We start from the raw sequence: 14,878 nt of genomic DNA on the forward strand, positions 1-14,878 counted from the left end.
CCGTGGTGGCAAGAAGTGGCGGTGGCCAGCAAGTCCTCCTGGCGGTAGTGGGAGTTGGTGGCAGAAGTTGTGGCAGCCTGCCTCAGCGAGGCCTTGCAGGCCACCTGTGCTTCTGCTACTATCTCCTGCCACCACTGCAAGGCCTTGCAAGTCACTGCTACTGCAACCGGCATGACAAGGCCTTGCAGGCTGTCACCGCTTCTGCCACTGCTGCAAGGCCTTGCAGACCACCACTACTGCCGCCACCACAAGGCCTAACTGGCTGCCACTGCTTCTGCTGCTGCCGCCCACTGCCGTGCCGAGGCTTCACGGGCTGCTGATTATTGTGCCACTGCTGCCAGGCTCTTGCTGCTTCTGTGCCCTCTCTGTTAATAGTTCTGCTGCCATCAGACTGCTGCCTAGCAGCCTGCTTGCAGTCTCAGGTTATTTCTCGGCCGCGGCTCCAATCTGGTGGAACGCTCTGTCACAAGAGACTAGGGCCCTGCGGGACCTGACATCTTTCCGCAGGGCCTGCAAGACAGAGCTGTTCCACCAGGCCTTTGGCCAGGGCGCAGCCTGACCCCCTCCTCTGGCATTCTGCACAGAATTTTGCTTAATAGTTGCCATCAATTTGATTTTAATTAATTCTATAATGAATGTTTTTAGAATGTTGGATTATTTTGATTGTTGTTAGCCGCCCTGAGCCCAACTTCGGCTGGGGAGGGCGGGATATAAATAAATTTTATTATTATTATTATTATCATCATCTGTATTCACTATAACTCATCACCGTACTTTGGATTGTCCGGAATACCACCAGTTTGTAGCCAAGCCCAAAACCAAATGTCTCATTTGGATGCATTTTGGCTTGCCTGCTGCTAAAAGTGACCATGAGGTGATTGATAATATCATAATTTATCAGTTTTAGACCTTTAAGTAGTAGCAGTTGCCAGGACATTGTCCTGTTCGCCTCTGTGTACCGTATTTTTCGCCCTATAGGACGCACTTTTTCCCCTCCAAAAATGAAGGGGAAATCTGGGTGCGTCCTATGGGGCGAATGCAGGCTTTCGCTGAAGCTTGGAGAGCGAGAGGGGTCGGTGCGCACCGACCCCTCTCACTCTCCAGGCTTCAGGAAGACACCCGCAGCCTAGGCAGCCCTGTGGGAGGTCCCGCAGGGATGTCTAGGCTGCGGATAGCAGCCTGCTTCCCGGAGCGTTGGGCGCCCTGAAAGCAGAGTGCCCGGTGCTTCAGGAACACATCCGCAGCCTAGGCAGCCCTGTGGAAGGTCCCGCAGGGATGTCTAGGCTGCGGATAGCAGCCTGCTTCCCGGAGCGTCAGGCGCTCTGCTTTCAGGGCGCCCGGTGCTTCGGGAACACATCCGCAGCGTGGGGAGCCCTGCAGGAGTTCCCCGCAGGGCTCCCCACACTGCGGATAGAAGCCTGCCGCCCGGCGGGCGGGGCGCCCTGAAGCAGAGCGCCCCTCCCGCCAGGCATACATCCGCAGCGTGGGGAGCCCTGCAGGAGTTCCCCGCAGGGCTCCCCACGCTGCGGATAGAAGCCTGCCGCCCTGCGGGCGGGGCGCCCTGAAGCAGAGCGCCCCTCCAGCCGGGCATACATCCGCAGCGTGGGGAGCCCTGCAGGAGTTCCCCGCAGGGCTCCCCATGCTGCGGATAGCAGCCTGCCGCCGGGCACGCAGGGCACCCTGAAGCAGAGCGCCCTTCGCGCCGGGCATACATCCGCAGCGTGGGGAGCCCTGCAGGAGTTCCCCGCAAGGCTCCCCACGCTGCGGATAGCAGCCTGCCTCCGGGCGGGCGGGGCGCCCTGAATCAGAGCGCCCCTCGCGCTGGGCAGATATCGGCCAGCCCCACAAGCTCGGGGGACAGCAGGGAGGCGCAGCGCCGCCATCCCGCTGTTCCTCGACCTGGTTCGGTTTCTCCGACCTGCTTTTTGGGGGGGAAATAAAGGAAAAAAATTTCCCTTTATTTCCCCCCAAAAAAACTAGGTGCGTCCTATGGGACGAAAAATACGGTAGTTCCTTATTTCAGATATCATGATATATCAATGTATCATGATATTTAGCTGGTTATAAATTGCAATCTTGAAAATCAGTTATTGCCTAGCCCTAAACAGCAACAATAAATATCTGGCTCAGATGAGGAATTGGCAGAAATGATCTGACAGCTTATCACCACCAAGGCTAAAACACAGGATAAGCTCCAAGTTCAACACTCACTATGCCTGCATCAGAATTTGTTCCAAGCCACAGTGCAGAAATGAGAAGACTGGTACAATATTTAAGCCAATAGCAAAGGTTGCACGGTTTTTAGCTGGGGCAATCAGAATAAGATCCACTATTTGACTATTTATTCAAAATGCTAAAATGTATTTCATATAATTGACTTTTTATTTCTATTTTTTGTATACCATATTGTTGTTTTATTGTTATGGCCGATGGCTGATGCAAATAAAGATTCATTCATTCATATTTAAGCCAATAAATTCGCATCTCTTTTCCTGGTCACTTCATATTTATCTTTTTGACAATTTTGGCGATTTAAATATAATTTGTTGTAGGGACTGGTGTGTATCACTATGCTAGTCTGCCCAGTTTGATATGAAGATGAGTTTACTGAATTAGTTAATGGATTTCATCTACTATTTTTGTACTAATGACATGTTTTTATTCTGTTTGCTGTTGTTATGGAATGTTTGCAGTTGCCTTGAATGTCACTGGCAAAAAAGGAAGCATAGAGATCTTTTGGAAAATCTTGTTTGCTTTAAAAATTAATGAAAAAGTATTCATTTTGCTCTTGGTAACTCTGGACTGACTGCTCAGTGAGCCACCATCACAACACATAAAGGATTGCATTTTTTATTAGTAGAAGTCACAACAAAAACAACCCAAGTTTTGCAGTAGGGTAGAGCAGATGTCCAACCGGTCGACCGTGATCGACAGGTAGATCCCCGGGAGATGGGTCCGCCCCCCGCCCCCCTCTCTGTGTCGCTCCGTCACGTCTAGTGGGCAGTCGTTTGGCCTCTGCTGCTGGTGATTGGGGATACAACAGTTTCATTTAGCGCTAGACGCATTAATTAGCAGCCTATTAGGGATTTTTGGCATACTCTCTTTAAAAAAGCTCAGAAACTCTTCTCTCTCCCCTCCAAGAAAAGCTCAACAACTGTGGGGAATCATCCCCAAGAAAAGCTGAACAACTCTGGGCAATCCTCCCCTTCAACCACCCACCCACCCCACGCACGCTCCTCCTCCCTCCAATGACAATGGGTAGATCACTGCCAGTTTTGTTTGTTTTTTATACTGGGACTAGGTTGCAGACTCTTAGGAGTTGGACATGCCTGGGGCAGAGGAAACAGAACTATGTTATCTGGCTGAGTCATCTGGGAAATTGGTCATGTGACCTATGAAGGGTTAGATCCAACAGGAAGCTAGAGACACCTGCAATTCCCTTATTTGAAACATACACAATCACCATTTTAGGATCCAGCTTCCTACTACAATGAATTCACACTCCTAGGTCCCCAGGCTTCATCTCTCTCAGAGATTTTGGAAAGGCAATGTCACATAGGATGGGCCTGCTGCTCACTGTCACCACGGGTTTTCCCCAAAAAGGTTTAAGCCATTAGGTCCCTCCAGTGAAGATCTAGCAACTGCTTTGTCTCCCTTCATGATAGCCTCAGGAAAATGCTCAAACAAGGATGTTGCATACCATGAGATCACAAGCGGAGCTTTAACATTTTTCCAAGGATGTAGAAGAATGACAACTAGAACCTCACCTATCCATTTCTCCAGGTCTGCAGCTTCACTGGGTGTGGCTCTGGGCAGGATACCAGGATCTCTGAAACTGGTCTGCAGCAAACAGCTGATGACAAAGAGGAACAGGATGCCAGCAATGATGGGAATGGCCAAGGTCAGGTTACGAGCCAAGAAGGGACAGCTGAAAAAAAGAACAACATATTTTTAAAGTAGGGCTCCATTCACCACACAAACACTACACTCGCGGACAGTTTCTTTTAGTTGGCCACTGGAGCCAACAGATCATAACTTCTTCAGATTCTACCTTGCAAAATTCTGTAGATCTTTTAGAAGAATATGATTAAGGACCACCTTGCAAATAAGCTCACAAAAGTTACATGTCTGCAAAAATTACTAGTCGGCTAAGAAGCAAATTGCCTGTGCATCCGTGCATCCATGCTCGTTGTGGAGTTGGGACAGAGTGGATGAGGGACAGATTGATCTACTGCCCTTTCCCTTTATGGAGTTTCATATGCCTGCCTACATAAAACTCCTGGTCACCTATGCCTGCCAGGCAAATTGCTAAATGCAAGGCTGGATTAAGGGGAAGAGTGGACAGCAATAGCTATCTTATGAGGTAAGAATCATTTATATCAGTCATAGCTTATTCCTGGAGTAAATCCTTCCCTACTACACAGTCCTTTTAAAATGTGTTGTTTTTTTTGCTGGGGGGAGTTATTGGGTATAGGGCGGTATATAAATTCAATTTTTAAAAAATCTAGTTTTTCGTTAAATCCTGAAGAAAGCAAATCTACAAACTAGAGTTACTTTATTTTCCCCTCCTTTTTTCAACACATCTCCACTAAGTTCTTTCAAGTGTAAGCTTGATACAGTTTCTAAAGACTGTTTAGTCGCAGAGCTGATGCCCTCTTATCTTATTAACCTGCTGTGTATATATCCACTTTTATCATTGTTTTTTATATAATGGATACAGCTCCATTTTTAATGAACAAACAGTTGAATATCTTTTTAGATTTCTATCACAGAGATATTGTGAGGGAGGCCACAATTATTATGTTTCATTGAAGCAGAACAGGGACTATGAGGTAAGTTACTCGTCAACGGCTACCCAGGGCCAGTGTGACTGTATGAGACTTGACAATGCCAATATTTGTCTGGATCACACTGGTTCACAATTATTTGGTGTTGGAAAACACAGTGAATCCACTGGTTTGAACAAGCTTCACTGCCTCCAGCAATTTTGGATCACCTTGCTGAAGCACAGCTGTTTCCCCCTTGCTCTTTAACTCAAGGTTGACATGCCACCAGACCCTGTGCCTCCAGCATCTACTCTGAGCTATACAGTTGTACCTTAGTTTCCAAACAGCTTAGTTCTCGAACATTTTGGCTCCTGAATGCCGCAAATCCAGAAGTGACTGTTCTGGTTTGTGAACTATTTTTGGAAGCCAAACGTTCGAGAGGGCTTCCATGTCTTCCTTTTGGCTGCAGGAGCTTCCTGCAGCCAATCAGAAGCCGTGCTTTTGTTTCCAAACGTTTTGAAAGTCGAATGGACTTCCAGAACAGATTCTGTTCAACTTCCAAGGTACGACTGTACTCTGGTCCACGAAAGTGGGTGGCCAGATTACTGGAACTGTTGCATCTGATGTTAACGAAGCCAGATCCAAACAAGACTTTTTATAAAAGAACAGTAACTCCATCTGAATCCAGAGGTGGCAATGGCATTTAAATCCTTATTTAGGGTTTCAATATATGAGACCACAAGTATAGTCCAAGGCCATGTCACCATATCTGGGAGAGGGGGAAATTAGCGAGGGAGAACCTGATCACGCTGGGCCTGGAGTTGTCAAGGGTAACCATGGCATTCTTTTTAAAAAGGAGAAGCAGGGTGGGTGGGAGCTTGATTTGAGAAGTGGGAGTGAGCTGTGTGTCATGAGGTAAATTAATACTATTTCTGTTCTGTTCTTTTCAGTAAAGAACAGATTTTCAAGGGCTGGGGTTGTTTGGCAGAAAGACAGCCACAAAGGCTGCAGAAGGCGCAGTGAATGAGCAGATACTAAGACTATGGCAGAAGCACAGTTTATGACAGAGGCTTGTCAACTAACCAGGGGAAAATGTCCTTGTCTGATCCTGTGTCTTTAAACGGCAGTTTGGTCTGTGAAAATCAACAGGTGAAATTTCACACAGCTTGGTGATCAATATTACCACTTCTTGGCATCTGCCATTCGAAGCACGGCTGCAGAGACCAGCTAAAAGCCCCACAACCCTGCTCAGTGGGGGGAAATTCAGCACAAGCCCTGCTTCCTCTGAAATGTTTATCACGAGCAGGATGCAACATATAACATATGTTTACTAATCCCTACTGATTTTAGTGGATCCTAAGCAGCTACTTAAGCTTATCTATGTAAACAGGGCTGTTTCAAAGGCTAACTAGGATTGATTGATTGATTTTATATATCGCCCTTCATCAAAAGATCTCAGGGCAGTTCACAGAATAAAATACAAGATAAAACACAAGTAAAAATTTGAACCAAAACAACAAAACAATACCCCCCCTTTCCCACAGATACATTTAACAGGCTGTAGTATATTAATCAGCCAGGTTGAAGAGGAATGTTTTTCCCTAGTATCTAAAATGTATATACTGAAGGCGTCAAACAAACCCCCCTGGGGAGAGTGTTCCACAGGGAGCCACTACAGAAAAGGCCCATTCTCATGTTGCCACCCTCTGGACCTCAAACGGAGGAGGCACACAAAGAAGGGCTTCAGATGATGAACACAGAGTCCAGGACAGTTTATATAGGGAGAGGCGGTCCAGAAATGGATCATCTCAACAATAAAGTATTTATATTTGCATGGATTCTGGAGTAACAGCCTTTGAACCCAGCACACTGGCTGAGGAAGAAGCACGCTTCCCCCTTCATTCCCACCCCTACTACAGATAACCAAAAGCACAAGCCAATGGAAAACAGCACAAAACCCCCCTGCCAGCCAGCATCTTGCAGTCTGCCTTGCAGCCAAGGTAAAAGAAGCATGGATTTCGCTGAACAGTGGGCAGAAAGGGGAAGTGTACACAAGTGAAAGAATGGCAAAGGTCCCTTCTAGCTCCAGCCCTCCAATCTGCAAAACTACATGGCTATGAGTAGAGGAGAGAGCCCCTAGTTATTCCAAGGCGCTATTTCACTTTTCAAAATCACATCAACTTTTGATTTAGCAGGGGAGGGGGAGAGAAAATTCCAGAGAGGAAGCTTGTCAACTTAAGGAACAGCATTAATATGTCTTCTGAAGCAAAGTCAGCTTCTGAGAATATAAAGTCAAAGCTGAAGGTGGTTAAGGTTTTCTGTGACTGCAAACAACTGGATGTAGATTTACAGGCAGCTAGGGTACTGCGGCTGGTCTCTGTTTATGTTTGGGTAGTTGACATGTGTGGTGTGGTACAGGATGGCATGGGGCTAGTGCTACTGCATACAATGAGGCAATACCACAATCACACCAGTACCAAGATCCATCCACAGCGCAGGTCACATGGGCTGGATAAACATATAAAACTGACCCACAGTTTTGCAGTAGCGAAGACAAAGCTTACAACTCCACTCTCCTAATGGCTGGAACGGAATAACAGGGCCTAGCTGCTAAAACTCCCAAGATTAAATTTCTACCAAAGGCAAGGAAAGCTGGACACGCAAGCAGAGGCTTTAGACAAAACCAGCACTCAGGGGAATGCACCGTTTACATAAGGAAAACACAGAACACCCCCGCCCACTGCAGAAGGACTTTACTATTATAAGCACTGATAATTACACGGACTCCCAACACATACAAAAAAGCTGCCCAAATACTTCCTGATACCTAGTCATGAGAGGATTAGAGGAATCTGATGCATCTCCCAAGTTCAGTTGTGAAGCCACACCAGATCAACACTAGTATCATCTGCTGCAGCTGTCCTTTGATTTCCCTTTTGTGCAACCAAGGGCAGAGGGACATGTCATAAGCCCTTCACATACATCCCTGAATCCTCCACTACTTTTCCTTCCCCACAGTGGTGCTAATCCCAGTGGTCCGAGAGGGTGTAAGTAACAAAAGATGCCGCCCCTTAAAGGGTTTTTTAACAGGGGAGCCAAATACCATTCTTGGCAAAACACCAGATACCACAACGTGAAGCTGGTACACAGTATGTTCCCCCCCCCCACACCCATTCCTGGCTAAAAGCCTCTAGTCAGTGTAAAGAGTCTAACAGAGATGTCTTAATTGCACGTTAGAAGGAGATTAAGAGTTGTTTCTCATGATATGGCAGGCATGTATTTAAGCACTCACCTGTTAGTCATAGACAGCAAGGAACGGATGCCAGCTCTCAAGCTGCCTACACACTTCGGTGGACATTTACAAGGTTGATATAGAAGCTGCTGGAGAATGCTTATGCATGGCAGCTGAATAGGCTGAATGGTCCCCACACTGCTGCCAAACTCTAGCAGAATGGGAGACAGGCCCTGCAGACCTGATACAAGCTAGCACACCCCAAATGGAGCAATGGAGACAGTTTCAAGCGGTCTCCATGTGGCAGCAGTATCTTGGAAAACTGCCTCAATTCTACGCATTAGCAGGTAAAGGTAAAGGACCCCTGGATAGTTAAGTCCAGTCAAAGGCTGCGGCACCCATCTTACTTTTCAGGCCGAGGGAGCCGGCGCTTGTCCACGGGCAGCCTTCCGGGTCGTGGCCAGCAAGACTAAACCGCTACCGGTGCATGGAGGACCGTGATGAGTGCCAGAGCACATGGAAATGCCATTTACCTTTCCATCGCAGAAGTACCTAATTATCTACTTGAACTGGTATGGCATAAGCTGGTACAGAGCAATGGGAGCTCACTCCATCGCGCAGATTCAAACTGCTGACCTTTCTATCATACTCATTAGCACAACACTGCACACACGCATACACACCTGACTCACTTCCACCTGCCTTTGCAAGAGAGCTAGCATGCCTTCAGAAGATCATGTTTCCTCTCACACAAACACAGCCCACAAGTGGCTTAGAATATGAACACAAGTCAGACAGGGCTCAGTCAAACGTTCACTTGCATGAACATCCAACTTCATGTATGTAGCTCCTAGTGGCTCTTTGCATTCTCCCTGCCCCATAGACAATTATGCTTCTTACTCTGCAAGAAGACCACAATGAATCGTACCCTTTCTAATGATGTCTTGCATTTCCACCTAAGCTCTGGAGCAAATTTAAGAAGTGGCAGTCTCTCCTATAGTGTCATCTGAAGTTAACTTCTTGAATGTTTGTGCTATTCACTGAAAAACAACTTCTTAAATCATCCCAACCTCAGATCTTACTTTCAATGAGTCAAGTCAGCTTTCTTCACTTATGTTAGCCTAAAATAACCAATGGGGAAAAGATTCACTCAGGTCCATTCATAGGGCACTTGGAAGACAAAGTGGGGAAAGAGAAGCACCGCCCCCTTATTTTCCTATTAGAACAAATGTGCATGCACACATACAGGCTGAGTGAGATGAGAAGCCCAAAGTCTTGCACATTTATTTATTTTAATGATGTACATATTGCCTTTCATCTTTGGTTATGATCCGTCATAAAATGCCTTGGAGGATCCTAACAATTCAATACAAAACTGCTAACACCTTGGTGGCATGGGAGAGAGGGGGCTGAGAAAGATGGTGGAGGAAAGGGATGTCAATACCTCTCCCCAGTTTTCTGGTATTCCTAACACTGTGACTGTTCTTATTATGCTTTTTCTTACAATTAAAGCACGCAATGCAGGTTGCCTTCACTAGACAGTATTTTGATGTGCCTCTTGTGTGGGCTGTGGGCACCAAGCAAAGTTTCTGCATTTTCAGAGGAGAGCTATGCCAGCAGTAAGAATGTAAGAAGAGGCCAAGTGTTACTGGCTCAGCCTCTCTCCACAACACATTATTTTAAGGGCTTTTTATGGGCTACTGCTGCCAATGGGAATCCCACCAGTGGGAGAGAAAGTGAACTCTGCCAGATGTTTCCAGGATGATCTTGTATCAATTGCTTTCTCACACCTAACATATCTCACAATGTTGATGCAAGAATAAATTGGCGGGGTGGGGGGAAGCTACCCTAAGCCCTAAGAAATGTAATAAAGGGGGGGGGATTTAGCGCTTATCCAAAAGCAGGAACTTTATTACAGCAGTGGCATGGAATCACAAAATTCCCTCCCCTGTTGGGGTCAGAAGTAAGCACACCCTCCCTTTCAAAAGGAATGCAAAAACCATGCCTATTTCACTGTGCCTTTTCAGTACAGTGGTACCTTGGGTTAAGTACTTAATTCGTTCCGGAGGTCTGTTGTTAACCTGAAACTGTTCTTAACCTGAAGCACCACTTTAGCTAATGGGGCCTCCTGCTGCTGCCACACCACCAGAGCACAATTTCTGTTCTCATCCTGAAACAAAGTTCTTAACCTGAGGTACTATTTCTGGGTTAGCGCAGTCTGTAACCTGAAGCATATGTAACCCGAGGTACCACTGTATTATCTTGTCTTATCAAGTAAAGCTTTGGTACGGTGCCTTCACACAAAACACAGTACTGCAACACCTAACAAATATACTGGGGCATACTGGTTTACTGCTCAGAAAACGCCATCAAAAAGTGGCTCCTAAATCTTGCGTACACCTACACAGACAGTTATATATGTTAAGCTTCTATGGACTAGATACTAGCCTGGCGAAGTGGGGCTCGAGTCCGCAATCCTATGCACCCCTAAAGTGGACGGAAACACCCACTGAACACAGCGGGACTTTCTAGAGGAAAAGGTTTGATTCCACGCCGCACCTGGCCAGCCTTTCAGTCGCCACAAGGCGCAAACAGGTTACACCCTCTAGCAATTAGCTTAACCTTAAGCTCGGTTGCTGCCGACGGCAATAACGAAAAAGGTTGACTATGTGCAAACACTCTGCAATCACGTTTGGGGGCTGGGGTTGGAAAGCGAGGTCATGGTTTTGCAAGGAAGTAAATAAATGTCAAAAAGCAGGAGGGGCGTTGGGTGTCCGTCCCCCCCCCCCAGCCTGGGCTCCTTCACTCACGGACTCACTCGAAGGCGAAGAAGAGGCCGCTGGTGACCACGATGAGGCCGAGCGTGAGGAGAAAGACGCCGCTGTGCCGGGCTAGCATGAGGCGGCCTCCGCAGTAGAAGCGGTTGCGCCCGGGGAAGACCTCCCACTTGCGGCGGCGCCCGTGCGCCGGGGTGGTGGCGGCGGCGGCGGCTGCCACGGAAGAGGCTGCCGGCGCCGGAGGCTCCGAGGAAGGAGGAGCGGCCGGGGTGCCCGGCGGGATCTGCCGGTACTCGCATTCCTTCATGGTGATGGCGCCGGCCGGCCTCCCCCGTCCAGACCCCACCGAGCGGCGGCGGCAGAGGCGGCCTCTGGCGCAGCCAGGACCGCCCGGCAGGCAGGCAGGGAGAGACCCGCTCGGCAGCTCCGTCGCCCCGCCCTCAGCGGCGGAGGGAGAATGAGCCGGCCGCCGGGCGGGCACCGGCACACACCCCCCGCCCGCCCGCCGAGGCCTCCCGCCGCAGCGCCCCCCTCGCGCTCGCCGGCCTGGAGTCCGCGCTGCAGCCGCCGGCCTTGCCTGAGCAGCTCCCGCCGCCTTCCCTCAGGAGGGAGGAAGAAGCGCGCACCACGGCCCGCCGCCGCCGCGCAGGCAGCTCCCTCCGCTTCTTCACTCCGCCCCGCTCGCCTCCCCTCACCCACCGCGCTGCTCTATACTGAAAACTCCTTTGTCTGCAAGTAAAAGGCCTGTCGGGCCTTCGGCTTCCGAGGGTTCAAGGCTTTTCCCGCTCTCTTTAAATTGAATTCCGCGGGAAGTGACTCTGACCGCGGGGCAGAGTGCCGGCGGCGTCCTTTTGTAAAGATACAAGGCTGGTCCCTTGTTGTTGCTACTACACATCAGTATCCCTTAAATGCTGTTTCCCGCAAGGAACAATCAAGGTCCTTTTGAGCATCTCACAAGCAGGGCATGAAAGTACTGTAACCGGCTTTCTCTGATCATTGTAAGAGCATCTGGTACTCGACTCTCTGAAGGTGGAGGTTCCATTGGCTATCATATATAATTTCCCCTACTTCTAAAGATATGGAGAAAAGGCCCATTTCAATGGGTCTTCTCTGAGTAAAACTTAGTTAAATGCTACCCTTTATTCCCACACAAGAGAAGCTATATATGTATGTCAGAAAGGTTTATTGTTTATCATGCACTGTTTTAAACATTTTAAGCGTACAGAACTTCTTGCCTATTTACTTAGGTAAACATGTATTGTTTGTCAACAGAATTATGTACTATTCCTTCAAAGCAATACTATTATGTTCCCAAGAATGAAAATTATGTTGCATCCTGTACAGAAGTCACAATGTATATAAGACAAATATGGTTTGCTGCACTAGTGAAACAAAGATGTGGTTGGAAAAGGGAAAAAACATTTTTGTCTCCTGTGCAGTGACTCACCGTCTGCATCTGTGTTATATTCAGCTGGTAAGTTGCACTTTACATGATGAATGGGCTACAATATCAAATGGTAATCATACCTGGCTTCCCCCTGGCAAAACGCTCTTCATTGTGATGGGTGAGCAGAGGACAGGTTTGAACCCTGCATGCAGCCTTGTCTGAGAGGGACTGCAGCGTGTTTGCTCTGTGTGCAAACATACCACTATGGGATCCCTGTCGAGTCCAGGCACCCCAGTTTACAAACCCATTACAAGTGTTACCACAAAGTATCGCACTTATGTTTTTTCCAGAGGCATGAATGGCAACCATTCACTTACATCAGGTGTAGCCAACATGGTGTCCTCCAGATACGTTGGACTTCAGCTCCCATCATCCCTAACTACTGGCCATGCTGGCTAAGCTGGAAGGAGTCTAACATCTTTGCCACCTCTGACATAAACGGTGGAAAGCAATTACACTCCAGGGCACCATGGGGAGCTTAACCTGCTCCTGGTCCTACCCAATCCAAACCTTTGAAAATCAAGCATATTCCTATCTGCATGCCTTAGCTCCATCTCAGGTTCTGTTTCTTGGTCACACCAGAGTGTTGTTATCCAGTGTTTTTTATATATTAGACAAAGTGTATATTGTTAAAAAAAGTTTTGTGAAAGCTGTCATGTGCAGGCATAAATAGCAGTGATGACTTGTGCCCAATCTATCCCCAACTGCAGCTCATTTTCATGTATACTGAATTTATTTTTTATTAAAATATTTATACCTCATCTTTCTATGGAATAAATGCTACAGGTGGCTTACTACAAAATTTAAAATGTAATATAATAATAATTAAAAAAAATTATAAAGTCAAGGAAACAACAGAAAAGGTAACTTTAATATAATAATAATATAATAATTTATTATTTATACCCCGCCATCTGGCTGGGTTTCCCCAGCCACTCTGGGCGGCTTCCAACTGAATATTAAAAACAATACAGCATCAGACATTAAAAACTTCCCTAAACAGTTGTCTTTTAAAAGTAAAATAGTTTATTGCCTTGACATCTGCTGGGAAGGCATTCCACAAGGCAGGTGCTACTACTGAAAAGGCCCTCTGCCTGGTTCCCTGTAACCCCACTTCTCGCAGCGAGGGAACCGCCAGAAGGCCCTCAGCGCTGGACCTCAGTGTCCGGGCAGGATGATGGGGGTGGAGATGCTCCTTCAGGTATACAGGACCAATGCCATTTAGGCCTTTAAAGGTCAGCACCAACACTTTGAATTGTGCTCAGAAACGTACTGGGAGCCAATGAAGATCTTTCAGGACCGGTGTTATATGGTTTCGGCAGCCACCCCCAGTCACCAGTCTAGCTGCCACATTCTGGATTAATTGCAGTTTCCGAGTCACCTTCAAAGGTAGTCCCACGTAGAGCGCATTGCAGTAGTCCAAGCAGGAGATAACTAGAGCATGCACCACTCTGGCAAGACAATCTGCGGGCAGGTAGGGTCTCAGCCTGTGTACCAGATGGAGCTGGTAAACAGCTGCCCTGGACACAGAATTAACCTGCGCCTCCATGGGGAGCTGTGAGTCCAAAACGACTCCCAGGCTGTGCACCTGGTCCTTCAGGGGCACAGTTACCCCATTCATGATCAGGGAGTTCTCCACACCAGCCAGCCCCGTCCCTCAGGAACAGTACATCTGTCTTGTCAGGATTCAACCTCAATCCGTTAGCTGCCATCCATCCTCCAATCGCCTCCAGACACTTAGACAGGACCTTCACTGCCTTCACTTTAAAAATATCATTCCTCAGATAGTCGACAAACCAATTATAAGCTAAATAATAATAAATAAGCAAGCCAAGTGCTCTCTGGAAAACAAAAGTTTCCACGAGATGGTGGGAAACCAGCAAGAGGTGAGCCAGATCACCCTCAAAATGTCTAGGTACAGCTCTCCTCTGCATCCACACCAAACACACCTAAGATGCAAGGAGACACTCTCCAGCAGATTTTTTTTTAAAAGTATTTTATTGATTTTGATATAAAATTACAAAAACATGTAACAATGGAGAGACAATTCATCATATAATGTTGCATAATATAATCAGGTTCAAAGTAGTATAGTGCGTTCATTAGCTGATTTTTGTTTCGATTTTATCTGTCAGCCCAAAGTACTTAGGTGTAGTTGACCATGTGTGGCTGGAGCTTTACAAACATTTTTGTCCTTGGTGGTCTGTGTAATGTACCATAAATCCTGAAATTTGTCCAACTCAGTTCCTTTTTGTAGCACTTTAAATCTGTGAGTTAGCTTTTCCATCAGTGCCAGATTCCAAACCTTGTGGTACCAACAAAAAAAGGTTAACGGCAGGGATTTCCAATTCTTGGTGATCTCTCCAGTTGATCTTAATAAGTAGTTGAGCTCAAATGAGAGATGGTCCTTTGGAAACCCTGGTCCTAAGCTGCTTAGCACTCATAAATGGAGCAGTACTTTGAGTTGGGCCTAGAAAACAGACCAGCAGCTGGTGAAACCCTTGCAACATGGGACCAATGTGCTCTCAATAACTGGCTTAACTTTTGTGTTTCAGACTGACTGAAGTTTATAAGCACTTCAAAGGCAGCCCCATGTAGAACATAGTGCAGTAATCCAAATCTTGATGCAACTAAGGCATGTGCTACTGTGACTACA

General features: G+C 47.2%; 1 protein-coding gene across 5 annotated transcripts in view; it reads right to left on the bottom strand.

The window, feature by feature from the left end:
- The window catches only part of ZDHHC18 (zinc finger DHHC-type palmitoyltransferase 18), a 33,704-nt gene extending 22,431 nt beyond the window's left edge, over window positions 1-11,273 (bottom strand). For 2 of the 5 annotated variants that reach the window (XR_008331746.1, XM_053398688.1), the window contains exons 1-2: window positions 10,817-11,269; window positions 3,768-3,928 (exon numbers count right to left, since the gene is read on the bottom strand). Coding sequence is in view for 4 of the 5 variants with exons in the window: in XM_053398688.1 (XP_053254663.1) it covers window positions 3,768-3,928; window positions 10,817-11,082 (427 nt within the window). In the remaining variant the exon portion in view is untranslated. Of the gene's footprint in view, window positions 1-3,767; window positions 3,929-10,808 lie in introns of all 5 variants that reach the window. The other 3 variants (XM_053398687.1, XM_053398685.1, XM_053398689.1) reach the window with 3 other exon arrangements.
- Between the last annotated feature and the right edge of the window lie 3,605 nt (window positions 11,274-14,878).

This window comes from Podarcis raffonei, chromosome 8 (genome assembly GCF_027172205.1).
Source record: "Podarcis raffonei isolate rPodRaf1 chromosome 8, rPodRaf1.pri, whole genome shotgun sequence".
Taxonomy (NCBI): Eukaryota; Metazoa; Chordata; class Lepidosauria; order Squamata; family Lacertidae; genus Podarcis; species Podarcis raffonei.